Consider the following 27,714-nt stretch of genomic DNA (forward strand, 5'->3'; position numbering starts at 1 on the left):
AAGGCCAGCGGGGGGGGGGGGGCTGGGCGTGGCCCAGTGGGGCACATGCTTAACAGGAGGCTTGGGTTCCAACCCCAGCACCAGGAAAAAAAAAATGCAGGAGGGGTCCTTTCTCTCCCCAGTGTGTTAGAGCGGCCTGTGGGCCTCTTGTGTCCTTGTGCAGAGGGTGCGGTGGGTGCAGCTTCCCACCAATCACAGGGCGTTTCCTAGGGAAGCCCTCCCAGAGCCCCGCCTCCCTGGCTGGGGTGCTGGGGTGTGGCCTGAGCCACCCCAGGAGAGCTCTGCCTCCTGCCACTTTTTGGGCAACTTGAGAGTGGGGAGGAAGGGTGGGGAGTGAGGGAGCAGTGCCAGCCTGGCCGTCACCCTCTTCCTCTGAGGTCCTTTGTGGGTTCCTCAGCTGTGGGTTTTGGCCCCAGCCTCCCAGCTGGTCTCTGCACAGGTGTTGGGGTTGCCTCTCCTTCCTGTGGGAGCAAACCAGAAGCAAGGACCCAGACTGTAGACCAAGGCCACCCCACCTACCCTTTCCTGCTCCCGAGCGGCTGGGAGAGTTCAGGGCAGGGGCTGGTGCAGCCTTAGCTCCGCCCTCCAGGCGAGGCCTACCTGGGCACCTGGCGGCTGGCCCAGCCCCTGGGGAGTAGATGGCTGCAGGCTGGGCCGGCCACGCCTCTTTGTTGCTGGTGACTCAGTTACATGTGGAGCGAGGTCCATGGGGTGCGAGGACTTGCCCAAGGACGCTGAGTGCCATGGGCAGGGCTGGAGGGTCACTCATTGGCCCAGCAGTTTTGTCTTTGCTGTCCAGCCGCAGAAAACCCGTCTTTTCTGCGGGTCATGTGCAGTCTGCCTTGTGCTTCTGCCCTGCAAACGTCACCTTAGCTTTGCCACGAGCAGGAGGCGTGACCGTGCTGCAGCCTGCTGAGGCCCACCTGACACGGGCTCGCTCTGCTTCGTCCATCCTGTCCTGCCAGCTCCGCAGTGCCCATCCTGCCCACCCATCTGTTGCTTCAGTTCCTTAAGGTGCCTCGCACTGGCCAATGGCCCCTGTGGCTTTCACCACAGGTGCTTGTACCAAGTGTCAACTCTCCAAGGAAAAGCTTAGTGTCCCCATCTCAGTGCACAGGGAGGAAGCTTCCTGGGCCACAGGCCGGACCAAGAACCCAGAGGCCCTTGCTGCTCGTCTGGTCCCGGGTGAGGGGAGGTGGGCTCCCAGTGCAAGGGGGCTGGCCCAGGCCTGCAGTCACCCAGCCTGTCAGAGTTCTGTGTGTTGACGGTGGCCCCGGGGCCCATTGCACCTGCGGCAGGCGTTGCTAACGGAGCCCAGGGCTCCTTCCTGCAGAGCCCACCTGGTCTGGGTCCACCCCGTGCCATCCAGGCAGCCCTGCCTGTTGACAGCAGTGACGGGGACGAGGCCTGGTCTAGCGCAGTATCCACCAAGTCTGGGAGGCTGTGGGGGCCCAGAGCTGGCCCTGTCGCTGCTCCACCTGCCGGGGATGTGGCTTCGGGATGAAAGCGCCATTTGTCCAGCACCCCCTGTGCCGTAGCACCCAGCGTTCTGTGGTACCTGGTGAGGGGCAGGGGAGCCGTAGCTTCTGGAGTTGGACCTGCCTCCTTTGGGCTGCTCAGGCCCTGCTCCCTGGGGTGCGGCCTCAGACCCTGACCCCTGGTCCCATAGGTGATCAACGTGGACGGGACCGAGAGGCGGACCCTCCTGGAAGACAAGCTCCCACACATCTTTGGGTTCACACTGCTGGGGGACTTCATCTACTGGACCGACTGGCAGCGGCGCAGCATTGAGCGGGTGCACAAGGTCAAGGCCAGCCGCGATGTCATCATCGACCAGCTGCCCGACCTGATGGGACTCAAAGCCGTGAACGTGGCCAAGGTCATTGGTGAGTCTGGGAGGCCCCAGCCACTGCTCTGCTGGGCTGGACGGCACGAGCAGGTCCAGATGGGAAGTACCCGGTGGGAGCACTCCACTCGGGAGCCGAACTAGCAAGCGTCTGGTTCAGGACAGAGGGCGTGGATGTGTCTTCCCAGGGAGATGGCTGGGGAGTGGTGAAGGACCAGGAGTGTTGGCAGCCAGTGGGGCTAACATCATGAAGCACAGCGTGTGCCCCCGGGCCGAGGTCCTTGGTACCCCCAGCAGCCTGGATGCCTGTCATGGTGACTGGGGAGAGGATGGCAAGGCCGCACAGCTATGGTGGCCAAGCCCAGAACTCACCTGGTCTGTTGTGGGGCTGAATGGTGACCATGGACACTGTGACCAGGCTGGACCACAGACGCCTGACTCTACCTGAAAGCCAGAGCCAGCAGAGAGCTCAGTCAGGAGGCCCCTGTTGGGTGATTTATCTCCTTCCAAAAGGATTTCAAGTACAGGTGCGCGAGTCACCTTGGAGAAGAGAGTCCAGGTGGTGGGGGTGGGGGCTGTAGGCTCCTCAGGCAGAGGCTGTGCTCCTGGCTGGTGCCTGTGCCGTGGCTGGGTGTCAGCTGCACTCAGGAAACCTTCATCAGCTGGGCCAGTGAGAGAACAGCGAGAGCCCTGTGCCAGAGTGGAGTCTCCTATAGCCTGGTGCCAGGCGCCTCCGGCCAGCCCTGCTTGCCATTGGGAGGCTGCAGCTGCGGTATGAGGGGTGCCTGGCTTTACAATAGGAAGGGGGCCTTGGGGTGTGGCTCCGTGGCCGAGCACTTGCCCAGCCTGGGTGGGGCCCGGGTTCCACCCCTGGCACTACCAACAAACAGAAAGCAAACAAGGGAGGTGACTGAGCTTGGGGGGTGGGGCAGGAGTCAGGCAGGGTTCTGGGCAGAAGGACAGGGGCAGAGACCTGGTGGGGAGGTGCCTCGGGACCTCGGTGGCAGCCATGCTTCTTCTCACTGGGGACCAACCTTTAACACACCTGAGGTCCTGAGGCAAAGGCCTGCAGTGGACAGGTTGAGTTTTACCAGCCACCTTTAAAAACGGCCTTACCCACTGTGGAGGGTGGGGCCCGCCAGCGGGTGACAGTTCAAAAACAAAACCTGGAACCCTGGAGACCAGAAGGCCCCCCGGGGCTGCCTGTGTAGCTGGGCCTTGCCCTCCCCTCTCTCTTTTGAATCTTGTGACTTCCCCAGAGGCAGGCGGGAGAGGTTCTTTTTTTAGCTTCAATACTTAGCACAAAATTAAAACCAACTTTAAGAGCACTTGCGAGGCTGGCTCATAACTGGCTGGCCCAGAGCACATGAGCGGCCACTTAATGAACGTGTCTGCTTAATGAAGGCGAGGCACCTTGGCTATCCTGGTGAGTCTGAGCTTTGGAGTTCACCGGGGTGTCAGCGAGCCAGGGGCGCTGTCTGGGAGACTCTCCAAGCCTGTCCTGGTAGCCGGCCAGGGGTCAAGGCCTGGGGAGGGCAGCTTGGTCCGGCACTGGCTGGTGGAATCAAGTGTCCCCTGCTGGCTGGGCTCAACCGGGCTCACTGAGCTGCTCCCTGACTTCCTGGCACGCTGCCCTCAAGGCCTCTCTGCCTCAGTCTCCTCCGCTGAAGGACAGGGTGGGAAGGCCTCCTGTTCTGCGGTTGATGGAGTGAGTCAAAGCAGGTGCTGCCCTGGGCAGGGCCCTGTTGTTACTTTTCCCCTCTGTGTGACCATGTGGGAGAGAACTCTGACTGCCACTGTCCAGGGCTTTCCTCCACCCCCTCCCACTGTCCGCACGGGGCGTGTGGTGGGAACCGAGCCTGGCGCAGCCGTGCAGGGAGCGTGTCCCTCTCTGTGCCAGGCCACAGACGTCTAGAGCCTGTGCTTCCATCCAGGAACCAACCCATGTGCTGAGGGCAACGGCGGGTGCAGCCATCTCTGCTTCTTCACGCCCCGTGCCACCAAGTGCGGCTGCCCCATCGGCCTGGAGCTCCTGAGTGACATGAGGACCTGCATTGTCCCCGAGGCCTTCCTGGTGTTCACCAGCAGAGCCGCCATCCACAGGATCTCCCTGGAGACCAACAACAACGACGTGGCCATCCCGCTCGCGGGCGTCAAGGAGGCCTCTGCGCTGGACTTTGACGTGTCCAACAACCACATCTACTGGACGGACGTCAGTCTGAAGGTACTGAGTGCCAGACACGCGCCTGCAGCTTGCCGCTGGGCTTTTGCCCACGACCTCCGCCTGCCGCGGGGGTCGTTGATTTTAGAGAGCCGTGATGTTCACATTCCACAGGCTAATGAAACGCAGGGCACCTGCTGGAGCCGGCACCAACGTGTCCCGGAGCCTGGCACGCGGGCTCTGGAGCGCGTTTGTGTACGAGGGTGTGTACGTCGACCTCGGCCCTGCCTGCTCCCGACCCGACCCCGTCTGCACGCAGACTCCTCACTCACAGGGCAGGTGTCAGCGTCCTGGGTCACTCGAGGGAAAGGCCTTCTCGATCCCCAAAGCAGGTGTGGCACAGTGGCCCCCTCACTCACAGCCGGTGCTGCCTGCAGCGGGGTCCTGGCTTTTTTACTTAGCATTATCACAGGTGCTTAATAAAGGATGGGAGCTCTTTAATGTGATTTTTTAAAGCATTTAAAGTATCTTTCTAGGCAGACACATAGACATAACAAGGTCTTCTCTCTCATGAAAGTTCCTATTGCCCCTTTTCTCGCTCTAAATGGTCCCACGGTGAGGCCTTTTTTATTTTTTAATTTTTTTTTTAGAAATTGATGAATCTTTATTTTACTTATTTATTTAATGTGGTGCTGAGGATCGAACCCAGGGCCTCGCACATGCTAGGCGAGTGCTCTACCTCTGAGCCACAACCCCAGCCCTGTCTTGTGTTTTAATAGTTCTTTGGGATAACGTTTTGGGAGGAAGATTACTAGGTAAAAGTGTGCAAGTGGCTGTAAGTCTACAGTATACATTTGAGGTGGGCTACTTGAAAAAGACATGTACATATACATATAAGTTTAATTTTGCTGAATTTCATAATGAATAATTTTGAAAGTCTAGAATATTGGTATTATGATCTCAGGTTTTGGTTCAATATTTATTCCAGGCAGTCAAGTAGCTCCTAGTTAGTGTCTATAAGAGATGCTGGTGGGGCTGGGGATGTGGCTCAAGCGGTAGCGCGCTCGCCTGGCATGCGTGCGGCCCGGGTTCAATCCTCAGCACCACATACCAACAAAGATGTTGTGTCTGCCGAAAACTGAAAAATAAATATTAAAAAAATTCTCTCTCTCTCTTTAAAAAAAAAAAAAAAGCGATGCTGGTCCCAAGTCAGGTACTGTGGCTGAGCTGCTTGGGAGGCTGAGGCAGGAGAATTGCAAGTTTGAGGTCAGTCTTGCAAATTACTGAGTCCCTGTCTCTAAAGGAAAAAGGAAAAGCTGGGTGTGGTGGCACTTGCCTTTAATCCCAGCAGCTCGGGAACCTGAGACAGGAGGAGTGGGAGTTCAAAGCCAGCCTCAGCAATGGGGAGGCCCTAAACAACTCAGTGAGACCCTTCCTCTAATAAAAGACAAAATTGGGCTGGGATGTAGCTCAGTGGTTGTGTGCCCCTGGGTTCAATCCCTGGTGCCTGCCCCCCCAAAAATAGACGTGGTTCTTAAATTGCGACTTTTTTCGTCCCGCCTGCCCAGACCATCAGCCGAGCCTTCATGAATGGCAGCTCCGTGGAGCATGTGATCGAGTTTGGCCTCGACTACCCGGAAGGCATGGCTGTCGACTGGATGGGCAAGAACCTCTATTGGGCTGACACTGGGACCAACCGGATTGAAGTCGCCCGGCTGGACGGGCAGTTCCGGCAGGTCCTCGTGTGGAGGGACTTGGACAACCCTAGGTCTCTGGCCCTGGATCCCACCAAGGGGTAAGGGCTGCTCTCTTCCCTCATGCGTGTCCCGTTCCCTTGTGGCCATGCCGGCGGGGTGAAGTTCTGGCTGCCGCCTGGCACTCTGAGACTGGAGTTGCACTGGCCACCTCGAAGGTGCCAGGGCGGGCAGCGCCCTTGGAGGTTGTCTAGTTTATTCCCAGAGGGGAAGGGAGTGACGGAAGCTGCTGTTGGGCACTGCGACGGCTGCTTTCACCTGGGTCCTCTCAGAGTGTCCAGGGAGGCAGGAAAGTTCGGGACAAAGAGAAAGAAGTTCAGATTTTGGCCAGCAGGCAGCTGGAACTTCCAAAATTCTGGATGGGGGCATGAGCTTGCTTTTCCCGATGCTGGAGGGGAGGGGAGGGCCTGCCGCCAGGCCCGCCTCTGCAGGTGGGGCTGGCACCTCTCCTCCTGTCTGAGGAGAGGCTGTCCACCTGCTCCACTACGTCCATCCTGGTTCACACCATGTCCTGGCCAGCTTAGTATTGGACCCCGCCACTGGACCCCAGCTTGGGGCCCGTTATATGTTTGCTTTTTCTGCCACCTGTTTCTGTGGCCGTGGACGGGTGTTAGCTGGCTGACGGGTGGGCTGTGTTGGGGACTCGGGGAGGGAGCCCTGTGGAGCCTGTTGGGGGCCAGGGCTGCAGCGTGGCCAGGGTCTTGCCCCTTCCTGTGTCTTTCACGTTCTTGATGTGGCTTTCTCCCAGGAAGGGGGACCCAGCTGAGGAATGGTGGTGGTAGGGTCCCCTGTCGCCATCTACCATGGGCTGAGTGTGGACTCACTTCCCGCCCGCCACTGCCTTCCAGCTACATCTACTGGACCGAGTGGGGCGGCAAGCCCAGGATTGTGCGGGCCTTCATGGACGGGACCAATGGCATGACGCTGGTGGACAAGGTGGGCCGGGCCAACGACCTCACCATCGACTACGCAGACCAGCGTCTCTACTGGACAGACCTGGACACCAACATGATTGAGTCGTCCAACATGCTGGGTGAGGGCCGGTGGGCTCGGGGGGATCGGGACAGGGCAGCAGGGCATAGACCTCCTCTCGGCCCCTCCACAGTGGCCCAAGCAGCCATGAGATCTCAGCTACCTCACCCTCTGCTGGGGGGCTGTCCCTGTCCAGCCCCTGCTGCCCTTGCTATGGGTCGATTGCGATAGGCCCTGGGGATATCTCTTTCCTGTGCATCTGGTGGGTGCCAGGTCCCAGCCATGCCATGTACCAGGACTGTCCACCTCACAACAGAGGTTTTCATTGATGGGGAAACTGAGGCACAGGGAGTTTACATGACTTGCCAGAGGTCACAGAGCTAGGGAGCCACTTAGACCTCAGGGCCATTGCTCGGACTCTGACCCCAAGACCAGCACTCGGACTCTGCCCAGCCCTGAGCACCTGCCCTGAGCTGGGAGACGTGCAGGGCCATTCTCAGGCTCCCGGCACTGGGTGGGTGATGGCACCTCCTTTTCACAGATGGTAGAAATGAAGCCTGGGGAAGTTTAAAGGGTATCCGGTCAGCTAGCTCTAGGGGCAGGATCTGAACCCAGGACAAGGGACTCTGGACTCCACTCATGGTGGGCTGCTGTGCCAGTCACCTTGCATTGCTGTGACCAAGATACCTGACAAGAGCTACTTAAAGGAGGGAAGGGGTATTTTGGCCCCTGGTTTCAGAGGTTCAGTCCCTGACTGGCCGACCCCACTGCCCTGAGCCCAGGGCGGGGTGGAGGGGTGCTGCTCCCTCTTGGCAGCCAGGAAGCCTGGCAGGAAGATGCACCCTTCCAGGGTGTGCCGGTGACTGCCTCCCCCAGCCACGCCCCCGCTTCCAGTGACACCCAGCTGGTTCCCCCAGACGCTCTCACATCCAGTCCCTTTACCCCCGAGCACCCCTGCATTGACACAGGAGCTTCTGGGGGACACCTTGCCTCCACACCGTGACAGGTGGTTGTGTGAGCCGCCAGGTGATAAGCCAGGCGAAAAGCAAAGTGAGAATGAAGGACAGGGCAGCAGCCTGGAGGGCCACGTCTGGTTCCCAGGTGACCTGCAGCTTTGGGGCAGACAGGAGGAGACGTGGGGTCGAGCTGCAGTGGGCCGGCCACCTGGATGGACCTGGCTTTTGAGCACTGGCAGAGGGGCCTTCAGTGGCCCTGACTGGCAGACTGTGAGCTGGGCTTCTGAGTCACCAGTCCCGTGGAACCCTGCAGAGAGGACCAAAGGACGTGGCTTGCTTCCTAACCACGGCCACTACCATGTGCAGGTGAGGTGGCCGTGCCTGTCTTACAGATGAGGAAGCTGAGGCACAGGCACTCTGCCGGCGGCTGGAGGCAGACGGTCCTGGTGTCTGCTGGGGCGAGTTGCACACCCTGTGGGTGCTGACTGTCCTGGGGTCTGAGCCTGGGGGTGAGGCTTGACTGTGAGACTGTCACCCCATTCCCAGGAGAATCACACAGCCGCGCGTGTTTGTATCTTTACCCAAACCTGGAGCCTGATAGTGTCCAATCGCAGTGCGGCACAGTGGCCCAAGGTGACCGAGAGCGTGACTCGCCTGCCACGGGGTCTGTTTCCGCGGAGGGGCGACCCTGCTGGTCGAGGTGGGCGTGTGCCTGGTGGTCACCGTGCCCACTCTCCACTGAGTGCCCCGGACGCTGGTGGAGCACCTGATTAACAGTGCAGGAGGCCTGGGACAGCTTGGAGCAGAGGGAGTGACGAGGCCTGGCCAGTGGTGGCTGAGCGCCTGGCTGTCTGCGCTGTCACCCTGCCTGCTGCGGGGACTTAGCCACGTTTCCTGTAGTGAGACCTTTCTTGCAGAGTCGTGGTGTGAGGGACAAAGGCGCCTCCTGGTTTGACCCCGGCACTCGCCGTGCCCTCCCTGTGCCTGGTGAAGGTGGCGGGTCAGCAAGCTGCCCGAGTGCCTATGTGGTGGAGGTGGTCGGGTGGCCGTTTAATAACTGTCATTTTCCCAATGATTAGATAAGCAACTCCCAAATTTCTGGAAAAATTTAAAAAAGGAAAGTTATCCGTAATCTCACCTGTGATACCTGATGGTCTCAGTTTGTCAACTCTCCTTCTAGCATTGGATATTTAAAAAATAACTTTAAGATAGATATTATTCTTAAAATATGAAGATTTGTTTCACTTATTTGCTTTTTAAAAATAATTCGTAAAACTTTCTTCCAAACCATACCATGTTCAACTTTCGTTCTGCACTTTACTACTGGACATGACGTGCACGTTCACGCGTGCTCTCGCGTTGTTAGCGTGTTTGTTGGTGCGGTTGCATGTGAAGGGGGGCAGGTGAGAAGCGCTCTCACCGCTCGCATGTTGCACAGGTGAAGGCTGCGGAGCTGCACCTGGCCCGGCCCGGGGCTCCCTCCGCCTCTCCGGCCCCTCGGGCTGCCCCCTGGGCTCCACGCAGCCCTGCTCTCTAGGTTCCCCGGCCCAGGCCCGCGGCTGGCTTAGGTGGGTGAGTGTCAGCGTCCTCAGCCCCTGACCGCTGTGTCCTCCTGCTGGTGGGCGATACAGAGAGGCCGGTCAGCCCCCTCCTCTCTGCAGCCTCCTGTGGACAGCGGGGCCTGGCTGCATCTGTCCTGCTCAGTCTCTGCGGGGACTTGCAGAGCAGACTTCATGCCTGACGCCTGGTTTGACCCCAGCACCGACAGAAGCAAGCAGACCCCGCTCTTGAGGGCCCCATGTGCCTTCTCTGCTCTTAGACCAAAAGCTAAGTTTTCCTCTATCATAGACACATGCAGCAAAACCTCACCGTCTTGGCTCTAAAGGGCATTAAGTGCACGTTCTCATCCACATGAGGCCGCCACCGTGTCCTCCCTCTGAACTTTCATGTCTCCAGATGGGACTCGGTCTAGCCCTCGGCCGCCCCTCGGGCTCCCCGGCTCGGTGGATCTGACCTTCCCTCTAGACGCTGTTGCATGGACCCAGGGCTTCCCCGGTGCTCCAGGGTCCTCTTCCCGTCTCAGCGTTTCTGGTCACGCCGTGAAGTCCCTTTTGCCCTGGAGGCGGGGTCTTCATACGCTCTGGAGATGAGGGTGTGGGCTCCTTGGCAGGGCTGGATGGCAGTTTCCCCGAGTGGTGTTATGGAATGTGTGTCAGAATGGTCATCACGAATCTCGCTGTGTGTCACAGTTTGTAACATTTAAGTCATGTGGGCACCCATGGGGACACTCCTGTTGGGCGGGGTTGCAGCTCAGTGGCAGAGCGCCTGCGAAGCATGTTTGATCCCCAACACCTTAAAAATACCCATTTTACAAACAGGGAGGCTGAGGTCAGGGAGTTAATGTGGATTCCCAGGTCACCTGCTGACCAGCAGAGGAGCAGGTGTCCCAGGCTGGGTCACCGCAGGGCTTGTTTTTTTAAAAGGTGGATTTTGAAACTTTTAGTGAAGTGGACCTATGTGGGGTCAAGCACAGAAACCCGAAGTGGTCAGGGTGAGGAATTTTCACATACTTACACGTGTGCACAAACGTGATCCGCGTGGCTTCCACCTGGAGCAGGGTAACTGGTCTCCCTCGTGCTCTTCCCAGTCCGTCCTTCCTCAGGGTACCTGCTGCCCTGACTTCTGTCTTTGTGTGTGTTTTTTTTCTTGTTTGCTGTTCTAGAACTTTCTACAGCTTGTGCTCACTCAGCCCCACAACTGGATTGTCCTCGTTCTTGCCATCTCGGCGCCCTGTGGTTTGTGGGGTGCAGACACCACGCTGCAGACCATCTCGTGTGTTGGGTGGACGTTGCGTCTGTCTTTCTTGCGTTTTCCCCTTGGGGTGGGATTGCGGGTGGGCGTGCGCTCGGCGAGCTAGGTCTGTCCTTATCCAGAGCCGCTCAGGTTCCAAGGCGCAGAGGTAGTTACCGGGCTGCGGCGTGGGCCCCGCTGGCCCTAGCTTGCTGACCTCGGGCCGTGTCTGCACGCAGGTCAGGACCGCGTGGTGATTGCCGACGACCTCCCGCACCCCTTCGGCCTGACGCAGTACAGCGACTACATCTACTGGACGGACTGGAACCTGCACAGCATCGAGAGGGCCGACAAGACCAGCGGCCGGAACCGCACCCTCATCCAGGGCCACCTGGACTTTGTGATGGACATCCTGGTGTTCCACTCCTCCCGCCAGGATGGCCTCAACGACTGCATGCACAACAACGGCCAGTGTGGACAGCTGTGCCTCGCCATCCCTGGCGGCCACCGCTGTGGCTGTGCCTCACACTACACTCTGGACCCCAGCAGCCGCAACTGCAGCCGTAAGTACCTGTTTCCCGGGCGCCTCAGTCCCACACGGAGCTGGCCCCAGGCCTGGGGGAGAGGCGCTTCCCATCGGGGGCTCCCCTGGTGTACATGGGTGGTTGTGCAGGCCGTGCACTATACGAGCTTCGGGGTGCGTTCTGGCGGTGCAGGCTGGAGAAGGATCTGTTGCTTTAGTGAGTCACGACTGACCGGGCCGCGCCCTCGGCTGGCAGAGTCCTCGCAGGGAGCCCTGAGTTTGTGCAGGTCTCTGGACAGCGCTCGCCTGTGCTGCTGTCAGGGCTTTCTGCAGTGCTCATTCCATCCCTGAGCTACAGGGCAGGTAGCGGCCCCTCCCCATTTCTCAGACAAGGAACCTGAAGCACAGAGATGTGTAGGGACCCGCCTAAGGCGGCACAGCCGGGAAAACGGGAGCCAGGCTTGACTGCACACAGGCTGTCTTCACAGTCCCCGGGCCTCGCCTAACCCTGCTGACCTCTGGTGTAGGCGGGCCTTGTTGTTCTCACGTGAGTGACGATGAGAAGAGTGAGGTTCGAGAGCCCAGACCTTCCCACAGCCCCAGGGGTGCAGACCCTTCTGTGGTGCCTGCAGCAGGAGTTGGTAATTTGGCCTCTGCTCAGCGCCTGACCATTCACAAAGCCCCTTCTTGTCCAGCTTGTCAAGCCCCCAGGCTGGTATACGGTGGGCCTGGGCCCAGAGCTGCACTGTCCAGGGCCTTGGTCCTGTAGTTCTCATGTCCTTCTGGCCATGACCTTGAGGGGCGGGGCAGGGCAGGACGGTGCATTGACTCAGAGTCCCTGCCGACCTGGGCGTGACTTGGATTTCAAGCCACCCAGAGGAGCCCTTGAACGGTGGCTGTGACTGTGGCCTCTCACAGGTGCTGGTGCCTCGGAACCTCAGCCTGGTCTCTGCCCTCTGGACATTAATTCTCGGCCATGAAGGAGAGACCATCCTGTTTTCTGGTCCCTCTGAAAGCAGTGTCTTGGGGGCCTCGTGCAGTGAACTGAGAGGAGGTCAGGGACATCCGGGTCCTTCCCAACCCCGGGCTCCCTTGGAAACTGGGCTGCTGGAGACCGTGCCTCACCAGCCCCAGGAGTGGCCCTGAGCCAGCCTGACTCCTGGCTCCTCATTGTCCAGTTACCTGCTGCTCCCTGACTCTCCAGGGAGTGTCCTTCCTGCTGTCACCGTTTTCTACAGTTTATGGCACTTCACTTGAGCACATGCAGGCATAGAGAAACCACGGGGTCATCCCAACATCGCATACCCCTGTTGGGGAGTCTGATACTTGCTGAATTACCTTCCTTCTGTTTCCAGATTTTTTTTTTTTTTTTTTTTTTGGTACTGGGGATTGAACTCGGGGGTACTTGCCCACTGAGCCATATCCCCAGCCCTATTTTGTATTTTATGTAGAGACAGGGTGTCACTGAGTTGCTTAGGGCCTCACTGTGGCTGAGGCTGGCTTTGAACCTCCTGTCTCAGCCTCCAGGGCTGCTGGGATTACAGCTGTGCACCACCATTCCCAGCTTTGTCTTTAGTTTTGATGACATTTGGTTTCCTTTTTTGGCAGTGCTGGGGACCGAGCCCAGGCCCTCGAGCATGCTAAGTAAGCACTCTACCTTTGAGCCCCACCCAGCTTGATGACGTGCAATAAGTATGTATGCCACTAGCGCACACACTTTGGAGTGACAGAGACACGTGACTTGGAGAGTAGAATCCCCATCACGCACCTCGGGGAGCAGCCTGTGTCTGCTTGGTCTTCTCCACGCCGTCTGCTGGATGCAGAGGCTGGGTGGCTTTGTGATCCTGGGAGCGCTGTGCACCCGCCACCCTCAGCCTGCGGTGCTGACCCCCAGCCGCGTCTCTTTGCTGCCCTCCAGCGCCTTCCGCCTTCTTGCTGTTCAGCCAGAAATGTGCGATCAGCCGCATGATCCCCGACGACCAGCGCAGCCCGGACCTCATCCTGCCCCTGCACGGTCTGAGGAACGTCAAGGCCATCGACTATGACCCGCTGGACAAGTTCATCTACTGGGTGGACGGGCGCCAGAACATCAAGCGAGCCAAGGACGATGGGACACAGGCAGGTGCCCCTGGGGCACAGGGCGGGCACTTCCCCAGGAGCCTGTCCAGGCAGCGCCCAGGCTGTGCCCTCTTTCTTGAATGGAGGTGGGTGTGGGAGGAGGCTGCTGAGGACGATCTGGGGTAGTCAGTGTTTGGGACTCTGACTGTGGTTGCAGGATGGACCCTGGGTGTGGGGGACCCTGGCATAGCGAGGTGTCCCATTGTTGAGGTGGGCACGTGAGGTCAGGCCCCGGGAGCTCTTCCTCTCCAAGGAGGCCTCGTGCTGTGTGGCGCTTGGTGATGGCGACTCTAGCTGTACCTTTGCTTCACAGGAAAGGTGTAGTCGGTTCTGTAATGCTGCCCGCACTCCTGGATGTCACCACACTGCAGATGGCACAGCAGAAAGGCCAGGCTATGGGCAAAGGGGGAAGGGCAGGACCCTCAGTGACATATACAAAACAGGTCATGCGTGTGATTCTACAGCAGCTCCGTTTCTAAGACTCCCGGCCAGCGCAGGAAGGCCTGGGGTTGCTCATAGGCACGAACGTTGTTAGCAGCTGTGGTTTTGCGATGGTGGAGAGAGGCTGGTGCGAGTGGCTGGAGTCCTGACCCAGGTGGGGGTGAGTGGAGGGGTCACTGTCACAGCGCTGGGTGTGGGTTTCCACACGTACCTTGTACTTCTCACTAGTGAAACTGGGCAAAAGCCAACGTCCTGTCTCCTGAGGTGTCACTAGTGGCCATGGAACCAATTTGCATTTTCAAAAGGAGTCTTCCTGCAGAACTGTCCAGTGGGGGGCCGGTTCCGGGAATGATGTCCTCACTCTCATGCAGATAACCCGCTCATGTTTCCAAAGACACATTTTATAAAAGCTTTAGAACCACAATCCCTGTCCCCATCGAGCTGTCAGTGAGGAGCTAATGACATTGTAATGAAATCTCCATGGCTTTGTCACAGCGGTGCAGAGGGGTGCTTGGGGAGGTCCAGATGATTCTTGTGTGGTAGATTTTTTTTGTCCTGCACACTGATTTGGAGGCCACTGCCGTCTGCTCAGGCTGGACATCTCTTTTGACAAAATGCTTCCCTGGCATAGTACCTAGTCAGGGCAGGGGGCCCACATCCTTGGAGATGGTAGAAGCCAGCAGGATGGGTGGCAGCAGAGCGGCTGTGATCAGTGGCTCCGTAGCCTGATGGGACAATTCCTTTCATCTCCCTGGTGCAGGGGGCGGTCAGCATGAGCACTTTGGGAAAAGGGAAGTGTTCATTGACAAACTGTGGCTTCCCTGCTGAGAAAGCTCCTGGGTGCAAAGTGCCTTTAAGTCCCCCTAAAGACAAGTCTTTCATGGTGTCCAGGGTGACAGGACCAGTGACAGGCCTTGAAGGGGAAGCTGCTGAGGAACAGCTTCTCGGGCTACCTCATTTGCAAATGCTATTCCCTTCCTGTGCCCCTGGCTCTTCCCTCCCTTCCCTCCTGTGCCCCTGGCTCTTCCCTCCCTTCCTCCCTCTACCCCTGGCTCTTCCCTCCCTTCCTTCCTGTGCCCCAGGTTCCTCCCTTCCTGGGCCTCTATCCAGCTCCCTCTAGCAGGCTCCATCCTCTGGGGGCTCCCCTCCCACCTTCGCTCAGCTCGGGCTGTTTGTGTTTGCTCGCTCTCTCTGCTCTTCATCGTGGTTAGTGTGCCTAGCATCAGTTTTGTCATTTTCTCCACCGTCAGGGCCACCTCCTTTGGTGCTAAGCAGGTCACGTTACCGTGAACATTTACCTCCAGCACTTTCTCGTATGTGCAGACTGACTGTCCCCGTTAAACACCGAGTGCCATCCCCTTCCCCAGCCCAGGTTCCCCATCCCACTTGCTGTCTGAGGGTCCAAGGCCCCGAGGGACCTCAGGTGAGTGGGGTCACGTTGGTCTTGCTGCCTGGCTTCTCACCCCAGCGCAAGTCCTCAGGGCCCCTCCTTCTTTTGTGGGACGCTGAATGATATTCTGTCCCGTGGCTGGGCCACGTCTGCTCTCCATGGAGGGGCACCGGCGACTCCTGCCTTCTGGCTCTGTGGATTGGCGCTGCGTGGAGGGTCCTTGGCCAAGGTTTTGTAGCAGTGAGGTGAAGAGCTAAGTGCGGTTGACTCGGATGCTGTGGAGACAACGTGTCGTGAGTGTCGCTTCACTGACGTTGTCTGTGAAGCCATCCAGCCGCGGACGCTGCCCCCTGGCTTTGCCTGCCTGGGGGACAGGCGCTGTGCTGCTCCCTGTACGCCTTTTGCATGTGGTTCTGAGTGGGTCCTAAAGTCTAGTTCTGTGCCCTTGATTCTGACCAGGACTAGCTGGAATCTTGCTTCTCTTCTGGTCCCCAGCTGGACAGCTCTGGCTCTGGGGAAGGACTGTGCCCAGCAGAGTAACACTTGGCTCTCCCAGACCCTCAGCTCGGTGGAAATGTGATGTTGCTACCTGTAAAGATGTACCGTCCTGCGATGAGATCTGGCCAGCAAGACTGGGCCAGAGCTGGAGTGTGTGTGTGTGTGTGTGTGTCTCTCTGTGTGTGTGTGTGTATAGGGGGGTTGGCTGTCATTTTCAGTGGACTCCTGGAGCCGAGGCCTGGGGTAGGGGCTTCTTTTTAGCTTCAGGCCCCTTTGCTACCTGGAGGCTTCTAGTTTTATTACCTGCTGGAAGCAGTCGAGAAAAAACACCTAGAATACCCCAAGCTCAGAGCACCAGCCTTGGGCTCCCCCTGAGGGGGCAGGAGCCGAGATGCTGGCCCATCCCCAGCTAGAGGAAGGAGCTTTCTTCCACACCACTGGCTGGTGCTCCAGGCCCACTTTGCCTGTGCCAGGTCACTAAGAGCCCCAAAGCGGTGGCTTTGGAGGTGACCCAAGGAGACCAGAGCAACCAGGGCATCAGGCCAAGGACGACCCTCCCTTCCTCCTTGGTTGGTTCAACAAAGCCCCTTTGGAAGGTTTCTCCGTCGGGGGCTCCAGAAGCCCCTGATGGCACAGGCACAGCAGGTGGCACGGCAGGTGGCACTTGGGGGCTGCTCTGGGTGGAGACACCAGGAGCGTAGAGGCAGGGTGACGTCTAGAGCTGCTGGGACGCAGGCTGGCCTTGCGCTCTCAGGAGGAGCTGTGGGTCATCCTGCATGGCTGGCGCCTTCCCCTGCTCTGCACCTTGCCCTCCCACCACCCCTCCCCTGCCAGCACCTGCCCAGGGAGCGGGGAGAGTGGGCCTCTGGCCTTCACGCCTGCCATCCTAGCACTCTGAATTAAAAGAATAGGGTTCGAGGGTCTAAGCCAAAGGCACACATCCTGGGAATGCAAAGAAGAGCCGAGATGCCCCGGGAACGCCGGCGTCTGTGCAGCTGGGAGAGGGCCGAGCCGCGGGACCGCCTGGTGCCGATGGCTGACTGGCTCGGGGGCCTGGAACCCAAGGTCACACCGGGGGCTTCCCCAGGCTGGAGGCTGGTGCTGGATCTGGTCCAGCTTCCCTTTGCTTTCTTGAGTGGGCACCTGGTGAAGGGCTGATTTGAGAGGTGTGGAAAGTTTGACTTTCAGGCTAAGCTCAGGAACGTGGCCTCTGTGCTCCCTCAACACGTCTCTAGCTGGTGGTCGTAGGGTCTCTGATGGGTGACTTTTGTTCCTTCTGTCTTATAGCCCTTTGTTTTGACCTCTCCGGGTCAAAGCCAAAACCTGAGCCCAGACAGACAGCCGCACGACCTCAGCATCGACATCTACAGCAGGATGCTCTTCTGGACGTGCGAGGCCACCAACACCATCAACGTCCACCGCCTCGATGGGGACGCCATGGGCGTGGTGCTCCGGGGGGAACGCGACAGGCCAAGGGCCATTGCAGTCAACGCGGAGCGAGGGTAGGAGGCCGACGGGGCGGGTGCTGCTGCACCTGGCTCAGGCCTCCTGCCAGTGCACACAGGGCAGCCGCTGGGGCAGGGAGGGGTCTGCCATCCCAGCTTCCAGTCAGCAACTCCCCAGGCTCCCCAGCTGGAGCGGGCACAGGCCTCAGGACGACAGAGTCACGCGGAATGGCAGGCAGCAGACCCCAGGGACAGGCTTAGCAGGGGAGGGGAGACGGGAAGTGGGCCCAGGAAGACTTAAGAAGGCAGTGTCAGAAAGACAGGCTGCTGATCATGGGTCTTGTCGATCCGTCAGACTTCCCTGGGGTCCCAGCTGGAAGCGGGGTCTTCACTCCCGTGGGTTCCACAGGGGCTCCTGCAGCTGCTGCCTTCCCAGAAGGCCCTCAGAGTTTGATGGGAGGTGTCCAGGACAGGTCGACAGGCCTGGAGCGGAATCCAGGGCAGGAGGGGTCCTAAAGCCCCATGCCACGAGGCTCAGAGACAACAAGGAGTGTGCAGAGGGCTTGTGTCAGGAGCATGGGGCCTTCTTCAAGTCCCTCAGATCTGATGTGCAAGCCAAGAGTTAGACTTGTCGAGGGACTGCCTGGTGGGGCCCGTGCCAGTGTTGACTGGAGCAGGCACATGCTCCAGGCTAGCACACCCCAGTGTGAACTTGGACCCCTGCCCTTCCTGCTCGGGTGACCTTGGGCAGGTGGCTTTAACCCCTCAGCCCCTCAGCTTCCCTGTCTGTCAGAGCGCCTGGGGGACTCTGCCGTACACAGAGGGCTTGGAGCAGAGTGCTGGTATTTCAGGAGGCTGCCCAGGGACTGGGGGAGCCGGCCTGAGGAGGCAAGGGCTCCTGAGCTGTGCAGAGATTACTGTCCTGTGGCTGCCGGACGAAGCCCCAGGGTTTGGAGGTGACTTAGGACGACAGACAGAGAGACGTTTATCCTCTCATAGTCCCAGAGGTCTGGAATCAAGTTTTTGGCAGGGCCACATCCCCTCAGCAGCGGGGCAGGGGGTGGGGTGGGGGTTGTCCAGCTTCAGGGCTCTCCTGGCGTTCTGTGACTTGTGGTCTCGTCACTCCAAGCCCTGCTCTCGGGGCACGCTGGCCTCTTCTCTCCGTGGCCTTCTGTCTTCCCACTGGACATACGGTCCACCCTGACCCAGCATAACCTCATCCTGATCCTTAGTTACATTTTAGAAGACCCTGCTTCCAAATAAGCTCATGTTCTGGGGTTCAGGGGTGGACGTGGACTTTGGGGGACACCATTCCTTCTAGCGTAGGGCATAATCTGTCAGGCTCTGGGCCAGCCCCGGGAGGCAGGGCTCTGACTGGGTGCCTGCAGGGTCAGGGAGGCCTGGTCGGCTGCGGAGCTGCCGTGGCTGGGGAAGCTCCCAACCTGTGCTTCCCGCTGCCCTCCCGCAGGTACCTGTACTTCACCAACATGCAGGACCGAGCAGCCAAGATCGAGCGCGCAGCCCTGGACGGCACGGAGCGTGAAGTCCTATTCACCACGGGCCTGATCCGCCCCGTGGCCCTCGTGGTGGACAACACGCTGGGCAGGCTCTTCTGGGTGGACGCAGACCTGAAGCGCATCGAGAGCTGCGACCTGTCAGGTACGTGCCCGAGGCCTCCCTGGTCATCAGCACCTTGGCAGTCCACAGGTGTCCCTCCGTGAAGCCACGGCATCTTGTTAGCAGTAGCAGTTGCTGCCTGGCACTGTGCTGGGGCCCTTGGCACATCCTGTGTATCCCACCCTCTGAGCTGCAGGGCGGGGTCCCAGAGGAGCCCATGGCTGGAGGGAAGTGAGGGTTGGTGCTTCATGGGGCTTGGTCCTCACAGCTCCCAGAGGGAGGGGCTGGGCCCTCAGAGTCCTAGAGGGAGGGGCTGGGCCCTCCACAGCTCCCAGAGGGAGGGGCTGGGCCCTCAGAGCTCCCAGAGGCTGGGGCCGGGTGTAGGAGGGGAAGTGCCGTGCTTGCACCAGCCAGACTAGGGTCCACAGTTGGGGCCTATGGCCCTGATACCGAGGCCAGCCCTGACCGTAGCACAGGACCCCTGGGCACCCTGGCAGCCATCTCTTTGGACCTCATTTCTGAGCTGAGCGTGGCAGGGCTCTTGAGTCTGGCTGTCACTCAGGAGCCCGTGTCCCGCCTACAGGGGCCAACCGCCTGACCCTGGAAGATGCGAACATTGTGCAGCCCGTGGGCCTGGCTGTGCTCGGCAGGCACCTCTACTGGATCGACCGCCAGCAGCAGATGATTGAGCGCGTGGAGAAGACCTCCGGGGACAAGCGCACTCGCGTCCAGGGCCGCGTTGCGCACCTCACGGGCATCCACGCTGTGGAGGAAGTCAGCCTGGAAGAGTTCTGTATGTGGGGTGGGCCGGGGTGCAGCGGGGTCCAGCAGGAAGGGTGGAACCAGGCAGGAGGCCAGCCTCAGGGCCCATGTGACCCCAGCAAGGTGGTGGCCCAGCACCAAAGACCAGCAAGTGTCCAGATGTCCCAAGGCCTCTCTGGGTCTTTTTCATTTGCTACAAAACAATTGGCCACAAACCTAGTGTTTAAAAACAGCACCCAAAGCTGGGTGCGGTGGCGCACACCTGTAATCCCTGGGACTCAGGAGGCTGAGGCAGGAGCATTGCAAGTTCATGGCCAGTCTCAGTGACTTAGTGACCCTGTCTCAGTATAAAAAGGGCTGAGATGTAGCTGGGTGGTGGAGCGCACCTGGGTTCACTCCCCAGTTCTGCAAAAGAAAACAAGCCAACGCCCACCTCCTGGCCCACCTCCTGTCTGACTTCTGTGGAGCCGAGGTCTGGGTGTACCACGGGACAGGAGGGCTCGCAAGTGAGAGGCTCTGTAGAAGAATCCATTCCCGCACTTGTCAGAGCGTTGACAGTCCTACAACCAGGCCCTATTCCCTCTGGCTGTCTACCAGGGTCAGCCACTGCCACCTCCTTGTCCTGTGGCCCCTTGCGTTACTCAGCCTTCCAGTACTATAACACATACCTGAGATAATCAGCTTAGGAAGAGAAAAGGTTTTCTTAGTTCATGGTCTTAGAGGTGGTTCATGGTCCATGGGCCCTTTTGGGCCTGTGTCGAGCCAGCATATCATGGCGGGAGCTGGTGGCATAGAAGAGCTGTTTACCTCCTGGTCACGAATTAAGACAAAGGAAGAGGATGGGGTCGGGTTGGTCCCCTGCTCTGCAAGGGCTCACTCCTAGGGACCTGGAGACTTCCTGGGCCCCATCTCTTAAGGTTGCATGGTCTCCCAGTGGTGCTACCCGGAGCCTTGCACAGAAGGCCTTTGGGGGCCACTTAGGCTGACTGCAGCGCCCTTCATGTCAGCAGAGAGCCTCCCCATCAGGCCCTCTCACACCTTGAATCCTGACACCTTCTCCTGCCAGTCAGAAACCCACTCTGGGCTAAAGGGCTCTGTGGTCAGTCTTGATGCACCTGTAGGTTAGTCTCCCATCTGATGAACTCCAAGTCAACTGATTAATGACCTCAACCACACCCATTGTGAAACCCTGGGCCTTATAGTTCATCATGTCCACAGTGCCAGGGGGTTGAGGTGGGAAGGTTGGGGGCAATTGAGGGTCCTACCACCACCAGCTCATTGTGTCCAAGGGCTTGGGAGAGAGGGGGCTCCCCAGCAGGACCGTTGGCTCCTCCCCACCCCCGACATGGCTGTATGCCTAGGTATGTGGGGGGGGTCTGTGCGTGATCGTAGGTCTCTGGTTCCTTGCTTTTCTCTCTCTTTGGTGAGCTGCCAATTAGGTGCTTGGCCGAGCAGAGAGCAGTGGGTGGGGCCATTGCTGCTCCTGTCCTGTGGTGCCCCTGGCCACACAGCAGCACAGCCCCTCGCCAGAGCTGGGGTAGCACCATCCTTTGCACTTTCCTGCTTTCTCTCCTGGTCTCAGTCCTCATGGATGTGGCAGCTTCTGACTCCCAAATCCAGCAGAAATCTGCTCACTGCCCTCCCCTGGTCCTGGTGTTCCAGCCGTCCTCCCAGCCCCACCGCTTACTCTCAGTTGTGATGTCCACGCATCAGACGAGAAATCTCATCCAGCAGGCACCAGCACAGCTGATGAGCACGTGCAGCTGGGGGCGGGGGAGGCCCAGCCACCGGGCTTTTCTGTTGCTGAGCTCTTGTGGGTCGGTCAGTGAATTGTGTGTGAGATAGACCTTTGGGTGGCAGTGACATGTGGGCTCCTGCTCAGAGCTTGGTGTGAGCTCTGAGGCAGTGACTTTGTCACCTCCGTGCTGACTGTGGGCAGCTGATGTTCTGTCCTGGTGTGTTCTCAAGTGAAGTCCCTGCATAAATCAAGGCGTCCCGTGAGTGTGGGTTAGGACGTCTCCGTCCTCCAGCCTCATACTCCATCCAGGTCAGATGGCTGTGTGTCCTGGGCCTTCAGGATGGGAGATGGCAGATGGGGAAGGCTGAGCCCACAGCTGAACTCTGAGTCAGGCCCGGATGCACAGCCATGCCCATTCACATGTGCCCCCTGTGGCTGCCTGTGCACTGTGGCTGTCAGGATCGAGTGTTGTGAAGGACACACTGGCCTGGGAAATGGACATTATTTGCTGTATAACTCTTTACAGAAAAAGTTTGTGGACCTCTGCTGTAAACCATGACTCTCTTCATGTTTAAGAACACCTGAGCCCTGAGATGGAAGAGAAACACCACGTTCCTGTCCTCTGGGGCTGGGGGAGGGGGGCGTTCCCTTCCTTTTTCTCACTGGAGGTGGCCAGCCCAGCCTCCTGGCTGCCTCGTTACCCTGTTGTTAGGCGTCCTGTTCATGGAAGAGAGGACTGAGCTCCCCGGAGTCCTGGTGCCTTTGCCATTTTACTGTGTCAGCGCCCCCTTGGCTGCTATAACAAATGACCGTGAACCGAGCAACTTAAATTGTTCTCCAAGAATGAGAGGCCAGAAATCCAAGATCAAAGTGTTGACAGGGGCACACTCCCTCGGAGGCTGTAGCAGAGGGTCTGTCCCTCGCCTCTTGCAGTAATGGTGGTAGAGGTACCTCTGACTCCACATGGCCATCTCTTGTGTGTCAGTGACCTCACCTCTTATAAGGATGCTCGTCATTGGATTTAGGACCCACCCAGGTAGTCCAGGATGACCTCATCTTGGGATTGCTCACCTCCGCTACATCTGCAAAGACCCCTTTTCCAACTTACGTTACAGCCATAGATTCCGGGGGTTAGGTGTGGCATAGCTTTTGGAGGCACACCCACTGTAACAGTGAAGACAGGCAGCGAAGGGTGGTGGCTGTGGGTGCGGTGGCGGCTGGGATGCCCATCAGTCCTGTGCTGCTCTTCAGGCTCCATGTTTATGTCAGGTTCCACATCAGTAGAAGGAAACTCAGGGCTGCTGGGGAGTGAGTGGAAGGGTACCCTGGGTGGACCCGTCTCTCAGGCCCCCTCCTCTCTGCCGTGTCCTGAGGTGAGAGGAGGAGCCTGACCCCAACGCCCCGTCTTGTTTGTCCCTACAGCGGCTCACCCCTGTGCCCGAGACAACGGCGGCTGCTCCCACATCTGCATCGCCAAGGGTGACGGGACCCCACGGTGCTCCTGCCCCGTCCACCTCGTGCTCCTGCAGAACCTGCTGACCTGTGGCGGTAGGTGTGACCTCGGCGCGCTCTGTTGGAACTTGGGACAGGGCTCTGAATCTTTTCTGCCAGATCACAGGCCTGCGTTCTTATAAACCGCAGTGGCTCCTTTTCTGTGGAGTAGAGCTCCTCTTCACTTACGCCCGCGTTTCCTAACGCTGTGCGTTCTGTGCTGTGAGTTTCCCTGAGCACTGCTTTTCCTGCGTCGGCAGACTTTGGTAGGTTCTCTTTTCATTTTTCATCAGGTGATTCAAGTATTCTGAAATTTCTCCTGAGACAGTTTCTTCATCCTGTGTGTTACTTAAATCTCCAGAGTTGAGACCTTCCAGCTGTCTCTCTGTTACTGATTTTGGTTAACTCCACTGTGGTCTGAGAGCTCTGTGTGATTTCTGTTCTTCCAGGTTTATCCAGGTGGCTTTGTGGCTCAGCATGTGGTTTATCGTAGTGAATGTTCCATATGCTCTTGAGAAAAAGGTGGATTCTGCTGTGGGTGGTGGAAAGTTCCAGAACATCAGTTGGATCTGTTGACTGACAGTGCCGATGGGGCCTCTGCTCCTTCCTTTCTGCCTGCTCAAGCTGTCAGCTACTGCAGGGGTGTTGGGCTCCAGCTCGGACGGGGATCTCCCCATTTCTTCTTGTCGTTCTGTCTTTGTCCCTCCTGCTACCCTCTGTACTCTTGCTCCCCTGGGGCCCCGTGATAGTGATGGTGGTGGGGGCTTTAGAATTAGACCTGTGTTCAAATCCTGGCTCTGCAGATTGCCTGCTGGGTGCCCCCAGGCTGGTCACTTGCCTTCTCTGAACTCTACTTCCTCCTCTGTGAAACTGAGGCCACTCACTTGGCAGATTGTCAGAGGCTTTAAATAACAGAGCACTTTCCATGGTCCCTGGCACATGGCACAGGGAATGCCAGGTGCTGTGTTGTGGGGTGACTGCAGTCATAAAAGTGACAGTCTTCATTGTCAGCATGATGAGCCCTGACCCCAGGGCTTCCCCTCCAGCTGCCCCTGGTGTCCCCACCCCAGCCCCACCCCCTGTGGCCTTGGATTGTGCCATTTCTGTTCTGCTTCAACCCACCTGGCTCCGCAGCCACCGGCTCGGTACACAGACACCACTCTTCTCCTCTTGCTGTACGGGACCACACCTTGGCCTGGGAACGTCCTCCTGCTTCACCTGGCACCTCAGAGTCCCGAGGCTGTGACCAGGAGCAGGGGGGATGCTGGCTGCTCACCTCCCAAGAAGCCAGGCAGCTTTTCTTCAAGCTCCGGCCTGGGGCCCACGTGGATTTGCAGCCTGCAGGGGTCACTCTGTGCAGCTCCCACTGGTGCCCACGCTGCCCAGGGAGCAGGGTTGTGGAGGCTCCATGGACCAGCCCTGGGCCCCTGTGGGGTGGGGCGCTGCCCTTGGCCCACCGTCCAGGACTCAAGGCCCACTTAGAGCCGAGGGATGTCCCCGTGGGATGGGGCACGGCCCTGGACCCATCGCCTGGTTAGAGCCGAGGGTCGGTGCACACTGTGCAGAAGCCTCTCAGCCTTCCGTGGCCATGTCACAGGGCAGGGCTCCAGGGCTCTCAATGTGGACCTTGTGATGTGGCCTCTGGCACTTCAGTGTCCCAGCAGTGTCACCACTGCCTGTCTGCCCACTCGGTCAGTCCTGTGGCACCTGTGGCATCTCACAGCTGCTTTGTTTGAGAGATGAGGAGGCAGAGGCCTCTGTGTCCTCAGGTCTCTCGGCTGCCCAGGGAAGCTGGGATGGCCTTGGCCCGCCTGGGCCCTGCCTGTTCTGCTCTCACCCTCCGGCCATGGCTGCCTGGACTGTTGGCCACGGAGGCCGGGCCTCTTCTTCCCCAGGGCCAGTTGAAACCACCCTGGTGGGACAGGCTTTGTGGCAGCTCAGCCTGCAGACACCCAACCTGGGCTACTTTCAGACACCATGGGTGCCGCACCCCGGCGTGTCCTTCCTTGGCCCAGCCGAGTGGCGAGAGCCGGGCTTCTCGGTTGCCGAGGGCTGGGGTCTTGGCTGGAATCTGAGCCTCCCTCTCACACCCCTGGGCTCCGGGGTTTGGCGTACAAAGCCTGCAGGCATTCTGGGGCTTGAAGACAGGCGCCTTTCCTGGGTTGGATTTCAGGCGTGTTGGGGCGTCCTCACACCCCACACCAGGCCAGCCCCTTAGTTCTCTGCCATTTTCTGCATAAAAGAGAGGAGTTCTAGAAAATGGGTGTCCCTAAAGCTGCGGTGCTCCCTGGCCTCCTGTGAGGTGGCTGCCTCATCTACAGGGGCCCAGCACAGTGCCACTGACTGGGCTCTGCGATGCACCTGACCTTGGGATGGGGCGCTGCCCTTGGCCCACCGCCCTGGACTCAAGGCCCACTCAGAGCCAAGGGATGTCCCTGTGGGATGGGGCACTGCCCTGGGCTTGACATGAGCTGGAGATCTTGTTTTAAATTAGGATGTTTAAACTGGATATCACCGTGATGCCCAGGAGAGACAGGAGGTGGTGATACAGGGCCCGGAGCAGCTCGGGTAGAGCGCTCGCCTGGTGTGCGCGGGCTGGGTTCTCGCCAGCATGCAGGAAGAATCCAGAGCAAGACAGACACAGATGTCATTGCTTGCAGATGCCGAGGGGTGCAGGCATGCCTGGGGCCTTGCCACCCTGGAGATCCGTGGGCGTGGGCAGCAGGGGCAGGACCATGGGCATGTGATACCCTAGTAGCTTCCCCTGGGGAGTCTCGTGGGTGAGTTTGCATGGGTGGGTACAAGCACCGGGTTGTCAGGCCGTGACTGGCACCTGAACCGTCCATGTGGGGTGGGAGGTCAGTAGGGCCAGCCAAGTGGCTGCATATTGCTGTCCCAGAGGGAGGTGGCCACCAGGGAGCTGTCGGAGAGGGCAGTGGCATCTGGCTCTCCCTGCTGAGGGATAGGGAGAAAGAGGAGGAGGCAGAGCTGGAAGTCTGGTCAGGGGGACTGAACCCTGCTTCTAGTGGGAAGTCTAACTGCTTTTAAACGTGGACACAGGCTGCATAGAATGGCAAGTGTCTGCCCTGGTGAACCCTGAGGGCGGGGAAGGGCTTCCACGGTCACCAGTGGGAGGTAGTCCTTGGCCTCCCAGCCCACCTCCCTCCCATGGCCCTCTCCTGGGGAGCCCCCACTGTGCTCTGTGAGCAACCTGGGCCCTCTGCCTTAGCCCATATGTAGCTAGATGCCTGGGGCGTAGTGATCGGGTCCTCTGTCAGCTCCCACCGTGCTGTGGATGCTCTGGCCCTGAAGAGTCCTCAACATGCTTCTCTGGTGTGGGTGCCGTCCACCCACTTTGCCCCCTGCCTGCTGATGGACACTCAGGTGCTACCAAGCTGATGTGCACTCCAGTGAAGGCCCTCAGGGGCCCTGTGGGGAGACCACTGAGGATGGGGGATGGCCCGGCCCAGCAGACAGGGTTGCCTTCCTGCAGTGCGGGGCTTGGTGGCTGCTTGGGTCATGGTCCTTCCCCCTCCACAGGGAAGGGATGGCTCTAGCAGCACTGTGTCCTCCCTGGCCTTTGGTCTGGGCTGGGGCAGCAGGCAGGAGATGCTGACTGGAGGGCATGGGGCACCCCCCAGGACCTTGGGGACATGGCTGGTGCCGACCTGAGCTGTCTCCTGGTCTCCCGGGCGGACCCTGTGTGATGGTCGTCCCTTCTCCCCCCAGAGCCTCCCACCTGCTCCCCCGACCAGTTTGCGTGTGCCACTGGGGAGATCGACTGCATCCCCGGGGCCTGGCGCTGTGACGGCTTCCCCGAGTGTGACGACCAGAGTGACGAGCTGGGCTGCCCGGTGTGCTCTGCTGCCCAGTTCCCCTGCGCACGGGGCCAGTGTGTGGACCTGCGTCTGCGGTGTGACGGCGAGGCTGACTGCCAGGACCGCTCCGACGAGGCCCACTGTGACGGTGAGGCCCACCGCCCAGCCCTCTTCGACGTGGCCGGGGCTCTGCCTGGCCTCCCCTGAATGACACTCTGTCAGACCTTTCCCTGGAGGGAAGCCGCAGGGCTTGGGAGGGATGAGTTAGTTTCAGGGCCGAGGTGGGAAACGCTGCGGTGGGACCCCATCCTGTCCCACTGAGCGGTTGACTTGAAGGCAGACTAGGACTCCGTCTCGACTTCCTGCATTCGGTCAAGAGTTTTGCAGAAACCCAATGTGAACCCAGTAGCTGGCTGGAGACGTCCATGCCTCACGACCCGGGATGCCCTACCCTGAGAGGCAGGGCTGCGCTCCACCGAGCAGTGCAAGGGATCACACTCAACCACCACGATGGAGTCTAGCACCAGAGAGGTGCTGAGGCCTCCTGGGCCCACTCTGACCATCAGGACCTTCCTTTCCTTTAGATCTCAATGGTGAAACAGACCTCTTCTCTACCTGCTCTGAGTTTCCCTCTGATAAGACTCTTGCTTGTTTGGTCGCCTGGCATACCTGTCCAGCCTTGGTCCCAGGGCTGCCATGGGCTGTTAATATGGTCTTTTGATGCTCCCTCACTCCCACAGACCACTGGGTCCTGTTCTCAACAACTCACACACTGGCCTTGATCTCCACCCTCATGCGGGATGAGCAGGTGTTTTGTAGAAGACGAGGTTCCAGACCAATCTCCACAGATGTTTCTGTAAAGCCACAACTAATTAATTGCAGCTCATTGATCCTTGAGAGTTGGATGGCAGCTGTAGATCGGGGTTAGCACCCTGGGCAAATTCAGCTGCAAGCCCAGTGTCTCTGGCACCAGCCCTTCCCACAGGTCTGTGTCTGTGTTGGCGGCTCTTGCGCTGAAACGGAGAGCCAGGATTTGGTGATGGAGCCTGTGGTGCCTGGCATGAGTTTCACCATCATCCACCACAGAAGCCGCGTGCCAGCCCTGCTGCCCCCCTGGCCTGGCAGGAGTGTGGCTGAGACTTCAGAGGCTGCAGAAGCCCTGCTGGGGAAGCCCCCGCCCTGTGCCTCCTCCTGCAGGCCCTGGCTCTGCGGCTTCCCAGGCTTCCTCCCTGCCCAGTTACCAGCATGCCATCCGTCCAGGGGCAGCACGGGGCTCCCTCGCCTTTGGTTCTCAGGGTGCAGAGCTGGTGGGGAGCTCAGGTGGTTTGCTGGGGTAGTCAGAGCCCAGAAACTGCCTTCCTTAGGGTGCCATGGACCCTCCAGGTCAGCATTTG

At 59.2% G+C, this 27,714-nt stretch overlaps 1 protein-coding gene across 6 annotated transcripts in view; it reads left to right on the forward strand.

Annotated features, from left to right (window-relative positions):
* Lrp5 (LDL receptor related protein 5) overlaps positions 1-27,714 on the forward strand; it is a 98,831-nt gene that overhangs the window by 60,470 nt on the left and 10,647 nt on the right. For all 6 annotated transcript variants that reach the window (XM_048807780.1, XM_048807779.1, XM_015503262.2 and 3 more), the window contains 11 exons: positions 1,670-1,886; positions 3,781-4,070; positions 5,576-5,802; positions 6,610-6,794; positions 10,719-11,042; positions 12,921-13,120; positions 16,737-16,951; positions 18,363-18,553; positions 19,095-19,304; positions 22,434-22,559; positions 26,232-26,468. In XM_048807780.1, coding sequence (XP_048663737.1) covers positions 1,670-1,886; positions 3,781-4,070; positions 5,576-5,802; positions 6,610-6,794; positions 10,719-11,042; positions 12,921-13,120; positions 16,737-16,951; positions 18,363-18,553; positions 19,095-19,304; positions 22,434-22,559; positions 26,232-26,468 — 2,422 coding nt within the window. The remainder of the gene's footprint in view (positions 1-1,669; positions 1,887-3,780; positions 4,071-5,575; positions 5,803-6,609; positions 6,795-10,718; positions 11,043-12,920; positions 13,121-16,736; positions 16,952-18,362; positions 18,554-19,094; positions 19,305-22,433; positions 22,560-26,231; positions 26,469-27,714) is intronic.

The sequence above is a fragment of the Marmota marmota genome, unplaced genomic scaffold (assembly GCF_001458135.2).
Source record: "Marmota marmota marmota unplaced genomic scaffold, marMar, whole genome shotgun sequence".
Lineage (NCBI taxonomy): Eukaryota > Metazoa > Chordata > Mammalia > Rodentia > Sciuridae > Marmota > Marmota marmota.